The 15,704-nt window shown below is 39.4% G+C and overlaps 1 protein-coding gene across 3 annotated transcripts in view; it reads left to right on the plus strand.

Moving 5' to 3' along the window:
• The first annotated feature begins 1,171 nt into the window (after positions 1–1,171).
• The window catches only part of FANCI (FA complementation group I), an 81,922-nt gene continuing 67,389 nt past the window's right edge, over positions 1,172–15,704 (plus strand). The window contains exons 1-3 of one of the 3 annotated variants that reach the window (XM_060097359.1): positions 1,172–1,254; positions 4,029–4,131; positions 11,729–11,801. In XM_060097359.1, the coding sequence (XP_059953342.1) occupies positions 4,048–4,131; positions 11,729–11,801 (157 nt within the window). In that variant the 5' untranslated portion in view covers positions 1,172–1,254; positions 4,029–4,047. Of the gene's footprint in view, positions 1,255–1,488; positions 1,650–4,028; positions 4,132–11,728; positions 11,802–15,704 lie in introns of those variants that run through there. The other 2 variants (XM_060097360.1, XM_060097358.1) reach the window with 2 other exon arrangements.

The raw sequence follows: 15,704 nt of genomic DNA on the forward strand, positions 1-15,704 counted from the left end.
GGATTCTTAACCATTGCACCACCAGGGAAATCCCCATCATCTCTTTTAAATAACCTCTGCAGCACTCACCTGCCAGAAATATTGTTTTACAAAGTGAATACAATCACGCCCTTCCACTTCAGCTGTTCCCCACTTGCTCCTGATATGAAAAAGATTGATAAGCCCCTGCTTTCCCGCCCCCACCCGAAGCACCTGCACCTCCCTAACCAGCCAGACGCTGGATTGCTTGTTGCTGTCAGGCCCTTTGCACAAGCTGCCTGTTCAACATAGTACAGGTTCTTGAACCTCCCCTCCATTGCTCTTTGCTCTACTATCAGTTGTTCATTTAACAAATATTTACTGAGCATTTACTGCTTTGCCAGGCTTTGTGTTAAATGCTGAGATTTTGTATGCAATAAGCCCCCTGGCCACATGAGGCTTACATTTTAGGGCTGTCGACTGAAAGAAAAATGCATAACCTAAAATTTGTGAGTTAAGTTTTATTCAGGTATCTTACTGAGGACTATAGCCCAGGAGACAGCCTCTGAGATAGCTTTGAGGACCTGCTCTGAAGAGTTAAGGGAGGAGGCAGGATATATATGAGTTTTCGGGGGTTTTTTTATTTCAAGTTAATGACTTAAGTGCTTTCCTATGTATGGGAAGATGCAAGAATCTGGGTTCATTGAAACTTTTCCTTAGATATGCATCTCAACTATCCAAGGATCCTTACATCCAAAGCACAAAATGTTTCCTGTTTTTCTCCATCCTGAGCTCCCCTCAGGCACACTGAGGCCAACGACTGAAGTTGCTACAGACTTGATCCCTATAGAAATGGAATGACAGGCAACACTTTTTTGCTTTACAGGAGTTACTGACACCTCCACTGGCACACCTTCCTCTGCCTTCCAGGCACTTCCAATGCAAAGACCTCTACAGCCATCACTAGATTCATCCCCTCTCTCACTGACCCTTTCCCCAATAGTACACAAGAAGGCCTTAACTGGTCAAGGCACCGTGGTGGTCACACCCAGGCCACACTGCCCTTGCTCACTCTGCGGTCCCGAATTGGAGTTCTAAGGCTGCCCCCCCCACAATGAATGGGATCGTCCCAGGTGTTCCCCCCTCCCTTCTGCCTTAATGGTACGCCCCATGAGCGTGCTCCCGGGCGGCGGAAGTGAGCCGCGAGAGGCGGGAGCTGTTGCTCCCGGTAACGGAAGTGCGGTGAAGTTGGGTTGAGCGGACTTTTTGGAAGCTTGTGGAGGGTGTGAGGCTGAGGTGACCGTCCGGAGGGGCTTCGCGCATTGCAGGGGCGGTGGGACTCAGCCCCGGGGAGGTAGCGGGTCTGGGAGGACAGGAGGACCCCACTTCCATCGTGACGTTCTGGCGTTTTCCTTGGCCTGGAAGGGTCGATATGCCCCGCCGTCTCCCTCCGCGTCGGTTGGCTCTCCCTGCTCCCCGGGCGTGCTACACTCTCGGCCCTCTTGTTAAATTCTTTCTCTCCATCAGCGTTTAGCTCCTACGTCTGAGAAATTTCTCTAAACCTGTTTCGCCTTTGTAGCTCGGTCACAGCGCACATCACCAGCTGCTTCATTTTATAGTTTCTCTATTTGTGTTTACTTTTTGCTCTCTGAGGAGCCCCGACGCAAGACCCGCGGCGTTTCACTTCTGTGGTGCGTCACTAACCTCAGGGCCTCTTGACAAAGAATCTGCAGCCACCTATTTGTTACTCACCTCTGCTTTTAGGAAGAATTTAGCAAATGTACCTATTGAAATAGAAAGAGTTCAGCATCTTCCCCTTAGGGCTGGACGTCTCTTTTAGTCGTTATACCTTGTTTGCACCCTCTACTGCCACCCAGCCCCTAACAGAGGGTAGCAGGTAAAAGCATGGGATTTGGGGTCTGGAGCTGGACAGACTCGGATTTCAGTTCTGCTTCTACCCTTACTAGCCTTCTGACTTTGGGGATTTGGGGAAATTCCTTAATCTCTCTGAATCCCCAAAGATCTTTATCTAAATTGGGAGTAATAACACAAACCTCATAGGGTTGGTGTGAGGATCAGATTAATGAGTGTAAAGTGCTGGCCCCAGGGTCTTGCCCATTGTAGGGATTCAGTCATTCATTTGTTCAGCATATATTTATTGGGCACCTTTTATGAGCTAGATACTGTGCTAAGTACTGGAGGTTCAGTGATAAACAAAACCAGACAGGTCCCCCTGCACTCCTGGAGTTTGAAGTGGAGTGGGAGGTGTAGTTCTTAAGCTAATAATTACAAATGTAATGTTAAAAGTGTGGTGATGGTGAGAGAGATTACAGTTGCCTTGAAAGGATGTAATAGGGGAGTGTTTAATCTAGCCTGAGCTTCTAAGGAAGTGTGGATTGAGCTGAGATCTGAAGAATTTGTAGGAATTAACAGTAAAAGATTGGCAAGCAGCAGATGAAAGGAGGGGTATTTGTATAAGTTCCAGACAGAAAATCATGTGTAAGGGTCTGTGGCGAGAGGAACTTGGGTGTTTGAAGGACTGAAAACAGTTCATTGTGCCTGGAGAATAGAGTGAGGAAGGGGAGTTAGCATGGACCAGACCTTTTTATCCTGAATTCAGGATTTTGGACTGATAGGAGAGTAATGGAAAGCCACTGAAGAGTTTTAAGTTGAGGATGGAGACTGAGGGAGGATAAGTCACATAATCTGGTTTGTGTTTCAAAAACACTATTTTAGCTGCTGTGTGGGGGACAAGTTAGGAAACTATGCAGTAGCTCAGGTGAGAGATGATGGTGGCTTTGGAGTAATGTGGAGGTAGTGGATCTCAGAGAGAAGTAGACTTGAGAGATGTTTAGGAGGGTAACATCATCAGGACTTGGTAGTGGATGTGGAGGATGAAGGTGAAGTGGTTAAGAATGTTGTCCAGGTTTTTGGTTTCAGCAGCTGAGTGGATGATGGTACAGTTTATGGAGATTGGAAACACGAAGAAATGCAGGAGGAGGAGCAGGTCTTCTTTCCATCAGTGTGCATTTCCCCCTTCCCATAATACTCCCATAGCTACACACTAACTCCTGTCTGTCTAATGTGCTTCCATTTCACCCTTTCCTTTCTACTCCCCAGAGTCACCACCCTAAGACAGGCCTTTGTCACTACCACTAAAATAGCCCCCAGTAGCCTCTTAGCCTCGGTTCTTCCTCCTTACTCCCTCCCTACTTTAATCTGCACATTGATGCCAGATTCAGTTTCCTCAAACACTGTTTCAATCTTGTCAGATTATCTTTTACTCCAGAAATTTTTGTTGCTATCTATTATTTACAGAATAAAATCTAAATTCCTTAACCTGGCTTTTAAGAACTTGCACAGTTTAGTCCCACCCTTTCTAGCCTTCCTACTCACTACTCCCCTACTTGAACCCTCTACTACTCATTTTCCCCAAATAAATTTTTCAAATTCTCTTATGAATGCCTTTGTTCATGATACTCTCCTTCCCAATAATGTATACCATGTGGTTATCTTGACTGTCTAAATTTAATCTTTTAAGTTCCAGTTTAAGCTTTCTTCTGCTGGGAAGCCTTCTTGATGTTTGAGCACACGTTTATTTCTTAGCCTTGTTAACTTCTCATTTGTTTTTACACCATTTAATTGGTATAAATGCATTTACAGTGCTGTTTATTTATCAAGTGTTACTTTATTATATGTTATATTCTTGTGTGTGTGTCAATAATAATTTATTATATATTTGCTGTACTGTTAAATGATAGCTTTGTTCTGGGCAGCATACTGGGTAGATGCTTTAAAAAAATGATAAAAATGTAACTTGGAATTAGGAAACCACTTGATTAGACTACAACTTTCTAATAAGGAAATTCCAGGGAATTCTCAAGATTATTTTGGTTTGGATAAGAATCACCTACTCATACTAGTTGGTAGTCCTTAGCCTGTTGAGTACCCACTGTGTACGTAGTCTGTAATATGTATGAAATACTCAGTTAACAGGTAGAGAAGGGAAAAAAAATCAAACTTGTTTACTTCTGGACGTTTCATCCAGCTCTGACATTTTCCCTTTCCAGTTCCTTCATATGTGCAACAATGGACCAGAAAATTTTATCTCTAGCAGCAGAAAAAACAGCAGACAGACTGCAAAAATTTCTTCAAACCCTGAAAGAAGATGATGTGAGTATTAGGAAGGATGTTCTGCCAAAAGCAAATGTCAAGCATGATAACAAATTCGAGGGACATGTTAGAAAAATTAATTCTGCCACTTCATCTATCCCCCACTCTCCTTAGGAGACAAGGATTTATTTGATAACGACTCATAGATACCAAGAAATGGGAGAGAGGAAGAGATATGGACAACTTAAGGGCATTTGTGTACATTTATACAGCTGTATTTGCTTGTTTGTTTGTTTATTGATTGATTGCTGCAACGTGCAGCATGCGGGATCTTAGTTCCCTGACCAGGGATCGAACCGATGTCCCCTGAATTGGAAGCGTGAAGTCTTAACTGCTGGACCACCAGGGAAATCCCTTCAACTGTATAATATTTAAATGACATTTATGCAACCATATAAGCAAGTTAGTACACTTTTTAGTTCTTAGAACAATCCTATTTGAAAGCAATATCCAGACTGTAGTTATTGATGTGAGACATTAGATTTGCCTGTTGATGCTTCATTTATGTTTTTCCCTAAAGAAGATAAGTTCATAAGTAGTAAGATATTTTGAAATTATTCGTAAAAGCGAAAACCAACCAATTTACATTGTGTCTTCACTATAAGTAAGTATATGATTATAAAATGGACAATAATTACCTTCTATCTTAGGCTTTCTAATCTTTCTCTCCTGATATACTTCTCCTTATTCCATTATAAATGATCTCAGCTTATTCAGATCCCTACATGGAAAATAATCCCTCCTTAAAATTAACCTTAAACATTAGTATATATGTATAGACAAATTAAGACTTTGAGTATTATTATTATTTTTAATTTCTTTAATGTTATATCTGTTTATTTTTGGCTGCATTGGGTCTTTGTTGCTGTGCGTGGGCTTTCTTTAGCTGCGGTGAGCGGGGGCTACTCTTTTGTTGTGTTTTGTTTGCGGTACGCGGGCCTCTCACTGTTGTGGCCTCTCCTGTTGTGGAGCACAGGCTCCGGATGCGCAGGCCCAGCGGCCATGGCTCAGGGGCCTAGCTGCTCCGCGGCACGTGGGATCTTCCTGGACCGGGGCATGAACCTGTGTCCCCTGCATCAGCAGGCGGACTCTCAACCACTGCGCCACCAGGGAAGCCCTGGGGGGCTACTCTTTGTTGCGGTGCATGGGCTTCACATTGCGGTGGCTTCTCTTGTTGCGGAGCACGGGCTTTAGGCGCGTGGGCTTGGTAGCTGTGGCTCACAGGCTCTAGAGCACAGGCTTAGTAGTTGTGGCGCATGGACTTAGTTGCTCCACAGCATGTGGGATCTTCCCGGACCAGGGATCAAACCTGTGGCAGGCAGATTCTTAACCACTGCGCCACCAGGGAAGCCCCGAGTGTTATGTTTTTAAGGAACTTTTTATGTGCTAGTTTTTGTGGTCATTGAAGCTAGGTGAATCTTAATCTTTGTTATCTTATGCTAACTGGGAATTGATCCAGGGATGTGCTCTGATTTTTTTTCTTTGAAATTATCCAGAAATTGCTTTTTGTGGCACTTTTTTAAGACAGCCTTTGCATGAGTTGAGAGTTGATTCATCCTATAGACAATTTAAAATTTGGTTGAAACCTGCTTTCTATTTATTTATTTACTTAGAGTTTATATTTTACCTGCTTCCAAAAGGAATTTGAGGAGGCTTTAATGTTACACTATAAAATAAGTAAAAAGAACTAGAACAAAACCCATGATAGATGCTATGAATTACTTCTCTGATTCATGCTTATCACAAAAAGAATTCCTATCTTGGTTTTTGTGAGGATGAAATGAGATACTGTATGCATCTAACATCTAATAGACCCTCAATAGGCATCCAGTAGACGCTGAATAAATATTAGAAAAGGTCCTTCAGCTTTTCCTGTTTTAAGTTTCTTCGCCAACATGAACACAGTCCTCTGAACATTTCTGTTTTGTTAACATTACCATTAAAAGTTTTGTACCTCAAACTGAACACAGGGCTCCACATGTGTTCTACCACTAGAGTAGAGGGGCACTAATATTTCCCTAATTCTTCCATCAATGCAGAGTCAACTTTTTTGCAGCAATATCATATTATTGTCTAATTGCTCTTAAAAGCAACTAAAAACCCCAAGTCATTTTTGCATATAGGCTAAATTTCCTTCATCTCTGAACTTCTATAGTTAGTTCTTAGAACCCACATTAAAATTTTTACTTTAAATCTGTTACTTACCTTTTTAGATTAATTTGATTTCACTCCATCAAAATCTTCTTGTTGTATCCTGATTCTGTTGACCATTGTATTAATCATCATTTTATATCCTCTATAAATTTGGTAAGCATTCCAGCAATATATGCATTCAGTCCATTTGATAAAAATGTCCATAGAAGATGTGCTTAAGAGTAAAAAATTATAAAACACATAAGCAAGTCCATGACAAGGAAGACTGACATATCCAGCAGTGGGAAAATTTACATTCAAAGATTTAGAGAGAATAGAGGAATCTAAAAGGGACTGCTAGAATAAAAGTAGAAGTTAATAAAGTGGAGAACAGTAGGTCAAATTAATACATAAAAATCCTGGTTCTTTGAGAAAATAGACAAAACTATTAGCTAATCAAGAAAACAATGGAGTAAGCACAGATATACTAAATAAGAAATGACAAGGGGGAAATAACTATTCATATAGAGAAAAATCTCAAAAAATACTAAGAGACTACTCTGTATATATCTACTACAAATAAATTTGAAAATGTAGATGCAATGGTTAATTTCTGAGGAACATACAGTTTAACTAAATTGACCCAATTTGAGATGGAAAGCTTAACCAGATCAATTTCTATAAAAGAAAAAGTTATCAAGCAATTACTTGACACAAAAATACCAGGCCCAGAAGTTTCATAGGAAACGTCTACCAAATCTTTAGAGATCAGAGGTAAGAGATAGTCCCGATGCCACTGAATTGTTTTAGAGCATATATAATACATAAGGAAAATACATAAGGAAAACTTCCAAATGCTTTTTATAAAGTATAACATTGATACCCCAAACCTGATAAAGATAGCTTGAAGGGGCTTCCGTTGGTCAAATTTGAACATTGAAATAATCAAGTTCAGTTATGAATTATAAACCACTGAAAAGTACAGAAATCTGTGAGTCCATATTGATAATAAATGATGAGAAGGGCTCTTGCTTACCACAGAGTTAAAAAATCATTTGGCAACCATCATGATAAAGATTGGATCAGGCAGGAAGCATCAGTGGATGCTAAATCCAGGAAGAATTTTTTGACTCTTTATTTTGAATTGATTTTAGACTTACGGAAAAGTTTTAAAAATAATAGTTTCCATCTGTCCCTCTCCCAAATGTTAGTATCTTACATAATAACTTTAGTAAAAATTTAAGAACCAGGAAATTAACATTGGTACAGTGCCGTTAGTGAAACTAAAGACCCTATTTGAACTCTACCTGGTAGTTTTTTCACTGATGTCCCTTTTTTATGTTCCAGAATCCCACTCAGGATCCTACACTGCACTTAACTGTTATTTTTTCCCTTATTTTCTGCAATCTGCAACCATTCCTTAGTCTTTCTTTGTCTCTTATGATCTTGATAACCCTGAAGAGTACTGATCCGTTACTTTGCTGAATGTCTGATGTGTCTCATGATTAGACTCAGGACATGCATCCTTGGCAGAAGGACCACAGAAATGGTGCCATGCCCTTTTCACTGTGTGTCATATCATTGAGCTCCTGATGTGAGTGTCATTCCTGGTGACACTGACTTTGAGAACCTGATACCAGAGGTTGCTGCTGGGCTTTTTCATTATACGAGGGGAAAATTAGATGAGGAGCAAGATGCCTGCATGGTCTTAAAGTTTCTTCCTACAAACTGCATACTGGTTGCAAAGGGAGGGGAAAGAAGTAATTACAGGGTGGGAAAATCAGGTAACATATTTGGGTGATCAGACTCATATTACTGGTGAGGGACAGATGGATAGCACATGCCTCCATCTGTGATACTCCAAGAAGGACACAGTATCACCTGTGTTCTGGCCAAGAATGCCTAAACTCAATCTAATCATGAGGAAACATCAGCACAAAATGAGGAATGTTCTGTTTTTTAAAAAATCTGTATTTGGACTGTGCCATTAACTTGGTAGTTCCAGTATGTCAATTAAAAGAAAATATTTTAAGCCTTCCAAAATAAAAAGGATACTTAATCTTACTTGGTTTACTTCTGCATTTTAAAATGCAGTATAAAGCATAACTGAATAAGGTCAAAAAAGTAAGACCAGAGATCATGTAAGTAGGGGAAGTAGAGGACAGAGGGAGTGGAAGAGAACTAAATTTTGTTCAGTGCCTGTTGTGTGCTAGGCCCTGCGCGAGGTCCTCTACCTGTCATCTAATTTAATCCTCATAACAGTCCTTTGAGCTAGGGAATAGACACCCATAACAGATATTAAGTAACTTGAGGTTATAAAGCTAATAAATGGCAAAGCGAGGATTCATACATACCCAGCTCATCTGATTCTGGGTCCCATTTTTTTCTCCTATGCCACATTGCCTTCTGTTGAAACTGAATTTTTTTGAGAAGAGTCGGGGTTTCTCAGTCTTGCCACTGTGTGTATTTTGGACTGGATAATTCTTTGTTGAGGGATGTCGTCCTGTGCATTGTAGGATGTTTAACAGCATCCCTGGCCTGTATCCATTAGGTGACAGCACCCTTCCAGTTATGACAACTAAAAATGTCTCCAGACATTGCCCTGTGTACCCTGCCGGGGGTGGGGTGCAGACCACCCCTGGTTGAGAACCACTGCTTTAATGGTTATGTCAAAGGCTGTCGGAGGTTCCAGGCAGAGCAATCAGGTACTTCCTTATTAGGTATTTAAGAAGGTAGAGATGGACTCCAGTTGGAAAGACCAGGCACGTGTAGAAGAGATAGAATTCACTGTTCTATTAGTTTTGGCCTCTGTGACAGTCCTTTGGATATTACAACCTCACCTTCTCCGTTGTTTTTGCTGGCTGCTGCTTTTTTAATCGCTGAATGTTGGTGTCTCTTTACATTTTCTCCCTGGATGATCTTACGTGTTCTCACTAAGCTCCATTTTGGCATATTCAGTTATCGATTTGACATCTCCACTTGGATATCTTAAGAGTAACAGTTCTGAGCACCACATCAGATCTGCTGAATCAAAAACTGCAGGTGGAGTTCTCTGTCTTAACAATCTGTTTCAACAAGCCCTCTGGATGATTTAGATGCTTGCTTAATCCGAAATTTTCACCATGTCTGTAAATGGTGCCACCATCTACCCAGTTAGTTGCTTAAGCCAGAAATTTGAGTCCTCCTTGATTTCTTCTTTTCCTTCATCACCACACCCATTTCACGTCTAAAGCATGAGGAACTCTGTCTTAGTCCATTTAGGCTGCTATAACAAAATACGGTAGACTGGGTGACTTATAACAACAAACATTTATTTCTCATAGTTCTGGAGACTGGAAGTCCTAGATGATGGTGCCAGTGTGGTCAAGTGAGGGCCCTCTTCTGGGTTGCAGACTTCACATTATACCCTCATATGGTAGAAGCAGCCTGGGGGCTCTGTGGGATCTCTTATAAGAGCACTAATCCCATTCATGGGAGTTCCACCCTCATACCTAATCACCTCCCAAAGGCCCCACCTCCAGGTACCATAACACTGGGTATTAGGATTCTAACACGTGAATTTTGGGGGGACATAAACATTCAGACCATAGCAAAGTCCTACTGATCAAGCTCTCAAATATATCTTCAGTCTACGGATCTTCCCCAAATTTTGATGGGGTTACATCCCAATAAACCCATTTTAAGTTGAAAATAGTCTAAGTCGGAAATGCATTTAATACACCTAACCTACCAAACATCCTAGTTTAGCCTAGCCTTACCTTAAACGTGCCAAGACTGCTTACATTAGCCTACAGTTGGGCAAAATCATCTAACACAAAGCCCATTTTACAATAAAGTGTTGAATATCTCATGTAATTTATTGAATACTGTACTGAAAGTGAAAAACAGAATGGTTGCATGGGTACAGAATGGTGTATCGGTTGTTTATCCTGGTGATCCCGCAGCTGATTGCTAGCCCAGGAAAAGATAAAAATTCGAAAGACAGTATCTACTGAATGCCTATCACTTTTGCCCCATTGTAAAGTTGAAAAATCATAAGTTGAACTGTTATAAGTTCGGGGCCATCTGTACTTTTCTTCATCTTACAAAGTACTACAAACTGAGTACCTTAAACAATAGACAGTTATTTTTAAAGTTCTAGGAACTAGAAGTCCAGGATCACGGTGTTGGCATTGTTGGTTCCTGCTGAGGGCTGTGATCATCTGTTCCATGCGTCTTGCCTAGCTTCTGGTGGTTTGCTGACAATCTTTAGCATTCCTTGCCTTGTGTCCCATGGTCTCTGCCTTCACTTTCACATGGCATTCTTGCTGTGTATGTGTCTCTGTCCAAATTTCCCCTTTTTCTAAGGACATTAGTCATACTGGATTAGGGCCTACCCATATGACCTCAGCTTAACTAATTACACCTACAATGATGCTATTTCCAAATAAGATCACATTCTGAGATGCTGGGGGTTAGAGCTTAAACATGAATTTTGGAGGGGGACACAGTTCAACTCAGGACATCTCCCCTGCTATTACCTTGCTGTAGGCCACTATCATCTCTCATTTGATCACTGATAACAATCTCCTAACAGATGTCCCTATTTCACTCTTAAACCCTCCTACAACCTATTTTCTGCAAAAGGAATAAGACTGATTTTTTTTTTAAAAAAAACATCTATCATATCACTCTCCTCTTTTCTCGTTAGTTACTTCTATTGTACTTAGAGAAAATCTAAGCTTCCTATCATGGCCTGCAAGATTCTTATTATCTGGTTCTTGCCCATCTCTCCAAATTCGTCTTGTGCCACTCTTTTCTTACTACTCTTCAGCCAAATTGGTCTTTTTTTTTTTCAGGCCATCCAATATGCCAAACTCTTTTGCTCCCTCAGGGCCTTTGCACATAACAATACCTTTATCTGAAATGTTCTTCTTTCCTCCCTTTGCATAACTAGCTCTTTCTCATCCTCCAAGTCTCTATAGAAATGTCACCTACCTCAGAGAAGCTTTCTCCCTGACTACTCTAGCTAAAGTTCCTTCCCTTTCCTCAATTATTGTCTCAGTCTTTTGTTTCTTTTACAAATTTTTTTCTGATTTTTTTTTATTGTCCTTTTCCCTCCTGCTGTACTGTAAACTGAGATTATCATGTTCATCCTTGTATCCCTAATGCCTAGGAAGAAGAACATGTTCAAAGAATATTTGCTGAATGAATTTATATCCCCAAGAACATAGCTTGATACCTAGTGCTGATTAAATACTTAATAAACGTTTGTAGAATGAATGTATGAATAAATTTCAGTCTTGACAGCCCAACATCATGTTAAGATCTACCCTGCTATATGTAAATAAACATGTTATTTGTGATTCCTGGAGTCTCTGAAGGATATGAACTTGACAGATGTGTGTTTTTCATACCGGAAGTTTAGGTCATTCAGGTAGGGAAATTGTTGCTAGGGACTTGTAGCTTTTTCTTTTCTTTGCAGCTGGCTAATCTCCTTCAGAATCAGTCAGTGAAAGGAAAAGCTGCTGGAGCACTCCTGAGAGCCATCTTCAAAGGTAATAATAATGTCACTTCTATCTCTCTGGATTCATTGGTATATTTGTTTACTTTGGGCACATATTGCTACTTTTCTTACTGTTTGAAGCCCCACTGAGACTTTTCTGTTTTGGGGATTTTACAGAATCAACTAAAGCTGCAGTCTCCTGTCTTGTGGACTTAAATAATTTTGCTAAAGGGGGTTGAAGTGGCTACCTGAGATTGTATTGCTGGTTTTGGAGCCTGTAAAGGATGCACGTCATAAAATCCGCTTTGATTTATTTGTGCTTTTAAAATTGTGGAGAAGAGGACTTCCCTGGTGGTCCAGTGGTTAAGACTCCGTGCTTCCACTGCAGGGGGCACAGATTCTATCTCTGGTCGGGGAAGTTCCGCATGCCCTGCGGTGCAGCCAAAAAAAAAAAATTGTGGAGAAGAGGGCAGCAATGTTTAATAGTTAATCTGTGCTTAACAAAAGAGGCTAGTGTGCTCTGAGTTTTAATGAAATGGAGTATCTTAGGTGACTTATGTAGAGATTCTTAATTCCCAGTGGGGCATATTTTTATTCCATATCTTGAACAAGGGCTGGTTCTACATTGTTGCTGGTTGTGACTCATAGTTGTTTTATAAATTATAGTAGAATAAAATTCTACAAGCAAAAATTAAAAGTCGCTTTACACTCTTAGCAGGTTATTTTAACTTGGTTTATTTTTCTTACCCCCTCAAGTAAATTGTGTCTCTCCTTGCAAGGGTTCAAAAACACATCTTCCTATGCATGAAAAAAAATTTTTTTTTACATCTTTATTGGAGTATAATTGCTTTACAATGGTGTGTTAGTTTCTGCTTTATAACAAAGTGAATCAGTTATACATATACATATGTTCCCATATCTCTTCCCTCTTGCGTCTCCCTCCCTCTCACCCTCCCTATCCCACCCCTCTAGGTGGTCACAAAGCACCGAGCTGATCTCCCTGTGCTATACGGCTGCTTCCCACTAGCTATCTCTTTTACGTTTGGTAGTGTATATATGTCCATGCCACTCTCTCACTTTGTCACAGCTTACCCTTCCCCCTCCCCATATCCTCAAGTCCATTCTCAAGTAGGTCTGTGTCTTTATTCCCGTGTTACCCCTAGGTTCTTCATGACTTTTTTTTCCCTTAGATTCCATATATATGTGTTAGCATACGGTATTTGTCTTTCTCTTTCTGACTTACTTCACTCTGTATGACAGACTCTGGGTCCATCCACCTCACTACAAATAGCTCAATTTCATTTCTTTTTATGGCTGAGTAATATTCCATTGTATATATGTGCCACATCTTCTTTATCCATTCATCCGATGATGGACACTTAGGTTGCTTCCATGTCCTGGCTATTGTAAATAGAGCTGCGATGAACATTTTGGTACATGACTCTTTTTGAATTATGGTTTTCTCAGGGTATATGCCCAGTAGTGGGATTGCTGGGTCATGTGGTGGTTCTATTTGTAGTTTTTTAAGGAACCTCCATACTGTTCTCCATAGTGGCTATACTAATTCACATTCCTACCAGCAGTGCAAGAGTGTTCCCTTTTCTCCACACTCTCTCCAGCATTTATTGTTTGTAGATTTTTTGATGATGGCCATTCTGACCAGTGTGAGGTGATATCTCATTGTAGTTTTGATTTGCATTTCTCTAATGATTAATGATTTTGAGCATTCTTTCATGTGTTTGTTGGCAATCTCTATATCTTCTTTGGAGAAATGTCTATTTAGGTCTTCTGCCCATTTTTGGATTGGGTTGTTTGTCTTTTTGTTATTGAGCTGCAGGAGCTGCTTATAAATTTTGGAGATTAATCCTTTGTCAGTTGCTTCATTTGCAAATATTTTCTCCCATTCTGAGGGTTGTCTTTTGGTCTTGTTTATGGTTTCCTTTGCTGTGCAAAAGCTTTGAAGTTTCATTAGGCCCCATTTGTTTATTTTTGTTTTTATTTCCATTTCTGTAGGAGGTAAAAATTTTTTTAATTGGTTAAAAATTGGAAACTTGCTAAATGATTGTTTTGTAGAAATATTAGAGAAAAGGAAATAATGAAAGATCAAAAGCAGCTGTCTATACATGCTAAGTGACAGTAATAAGAATAAGTGGAATAAATAAGAGTAATTTCTTTCTTGGGTAGACATACCTGGAACAGATTATCATGGCTCCCACTTCTGTAAATAACCTTATTTTTACCTTATTTAAAAACTTAGATTTGGAAATCCTAGTTTAAAAGTAGCATGAATTACCAAGTATATATGGACACTACCTCATAACCATTTTAATCCTGTTAAATCAATGGTGTAAACCAATAGTTAGCTAATGATGACATTTTAGAAAATTGAGATATCCACATACTAAAAAATTCACCCTTTTAAAGTGTACATTTTTTGTTGAGATATAATTGACATCGTACAATTCACCACTTAAAATAATGCATTTCAGTGGCTTTTAGTATATTCACAGAGTTGCACACCTATCACCACAGTTTTCAAGTATTTTTATTACCCCTAAAAGAAACTTTACATACCTTAGCTGTTGCTTCCCTAAACTTCTGATCCATGCCAGCCCTAAGAAACCACTCATCTACTTTCTGTCTATAGGTTTGCCTATTCTGGATATTTCATATAAGTGGAATCATACAATATGTGGTCCTTTGTGACTGGCTTTCACTTACCATAAGGTTACTAAGATTCATCCATGTTGTAGCCTGTATCAGTATTTCATTCCTTTTTATTGGTGAATAATATTCCATATGAATATATCATACTTGTCCATTCATGAGTTGGTGGACAATTAGGTTGTCTACACTTTTTAGCAATTATGAATACTGCTACAAGTTTTTGTGTAGACATATTTTCATTTCATTTCATTTCATTTTCATTTCTCTTTAGTAAATAAGAGTAGAATTGCTGGATTATATGGTAACTCCATGCTTAACTGTTTTCCAAACTGTTTTCCAAAGCTGCTACATCATTTTACATTCCCACCAGTACTGAAATAAGGATGCCCATTTCCCACATCCTCTGTCAACACTTGTTATTGTCTTTTTCATTCTAGCCATTCTAGTGAGTGTGAAGTGGTATCTCACTGTGGGTTTGATTTTCGTTTCCCTGATGGCTAATGATGTTGCATATCTTTTCTTGTACTTACTGGCCATTTGTATATCTTCTTTGAAGAAATGTCTATTCAAATCCTTTGACCTTTTAAAAATAGGGTTGTCTTTTTATTACTGAGTTCTAATATTTCTTTAAATATTCTGGATACAAGTCCCTTATTAGATATATGATTCACAAAATTTTTCTCCCATTCTGGTTGTCTTTGCACTTTTTTGATGGTATCCTTTGATGCACAAAATTTTAAATTTTGATGCCTACTTAATTTTTTGTAGCTTGCGCTTTTAGTTTTATATCTAAGAAGTCATTGCTTAATCCAAAGTCACAGAGATTTATACCTCTGTTTTCTTTTCAGAGTTTTATAGCTTTAGCTTTTTAATTTAGATTTTTGATCCATTTTGAGTTAATTTTTGTATATGGTGTGAGGTAGGAGTCCAGCTTCATCTTTCCCTATTTTCAGTTGCACCCTTATTGAAAATCAATTGCCCATAAATGTGACGGTTTGTTTTTGGACTCACAGTTGTATTCCCTTGATCTTTGTGTCTCTCCTTATGTCAGTACCATACTGTCCTGATTAGAATAGCTTTGTAGTAAGCTTTAAAATTGGGAAGTGTGAGTCCTCTAACTTTTTTTTTTTTTCCAGATTAGTTTGGATATTCTGGGTTCCTTGAGTTTCCATATGACAAGATTAGCTTGTCAATTTCTGCAAAAATGGAAGCTGGGGTTTTGGTAGTGATTTTGTTGAATCTATATATGAATTTGAAAAGTATTGCTATCTTAATATGTCTTCCATTA

Source organism: Mesoplodon densirostris, chromosome 4 (genome assembly GCF_025265405.1).
Source record: "Mesoplodon densirostris isolate mMesDen1 chromosome 4, mMesDen1 primary haplotype, whole genome shotgun sequence".
NCBI classification, from domain to species: domain Eukaryota; kingdom Metazoa; phylum Chordata; class Mammalia; order Artiodactyla; family Ziphiidae; genus Mesoplodon; species Mesoplodon densirostris.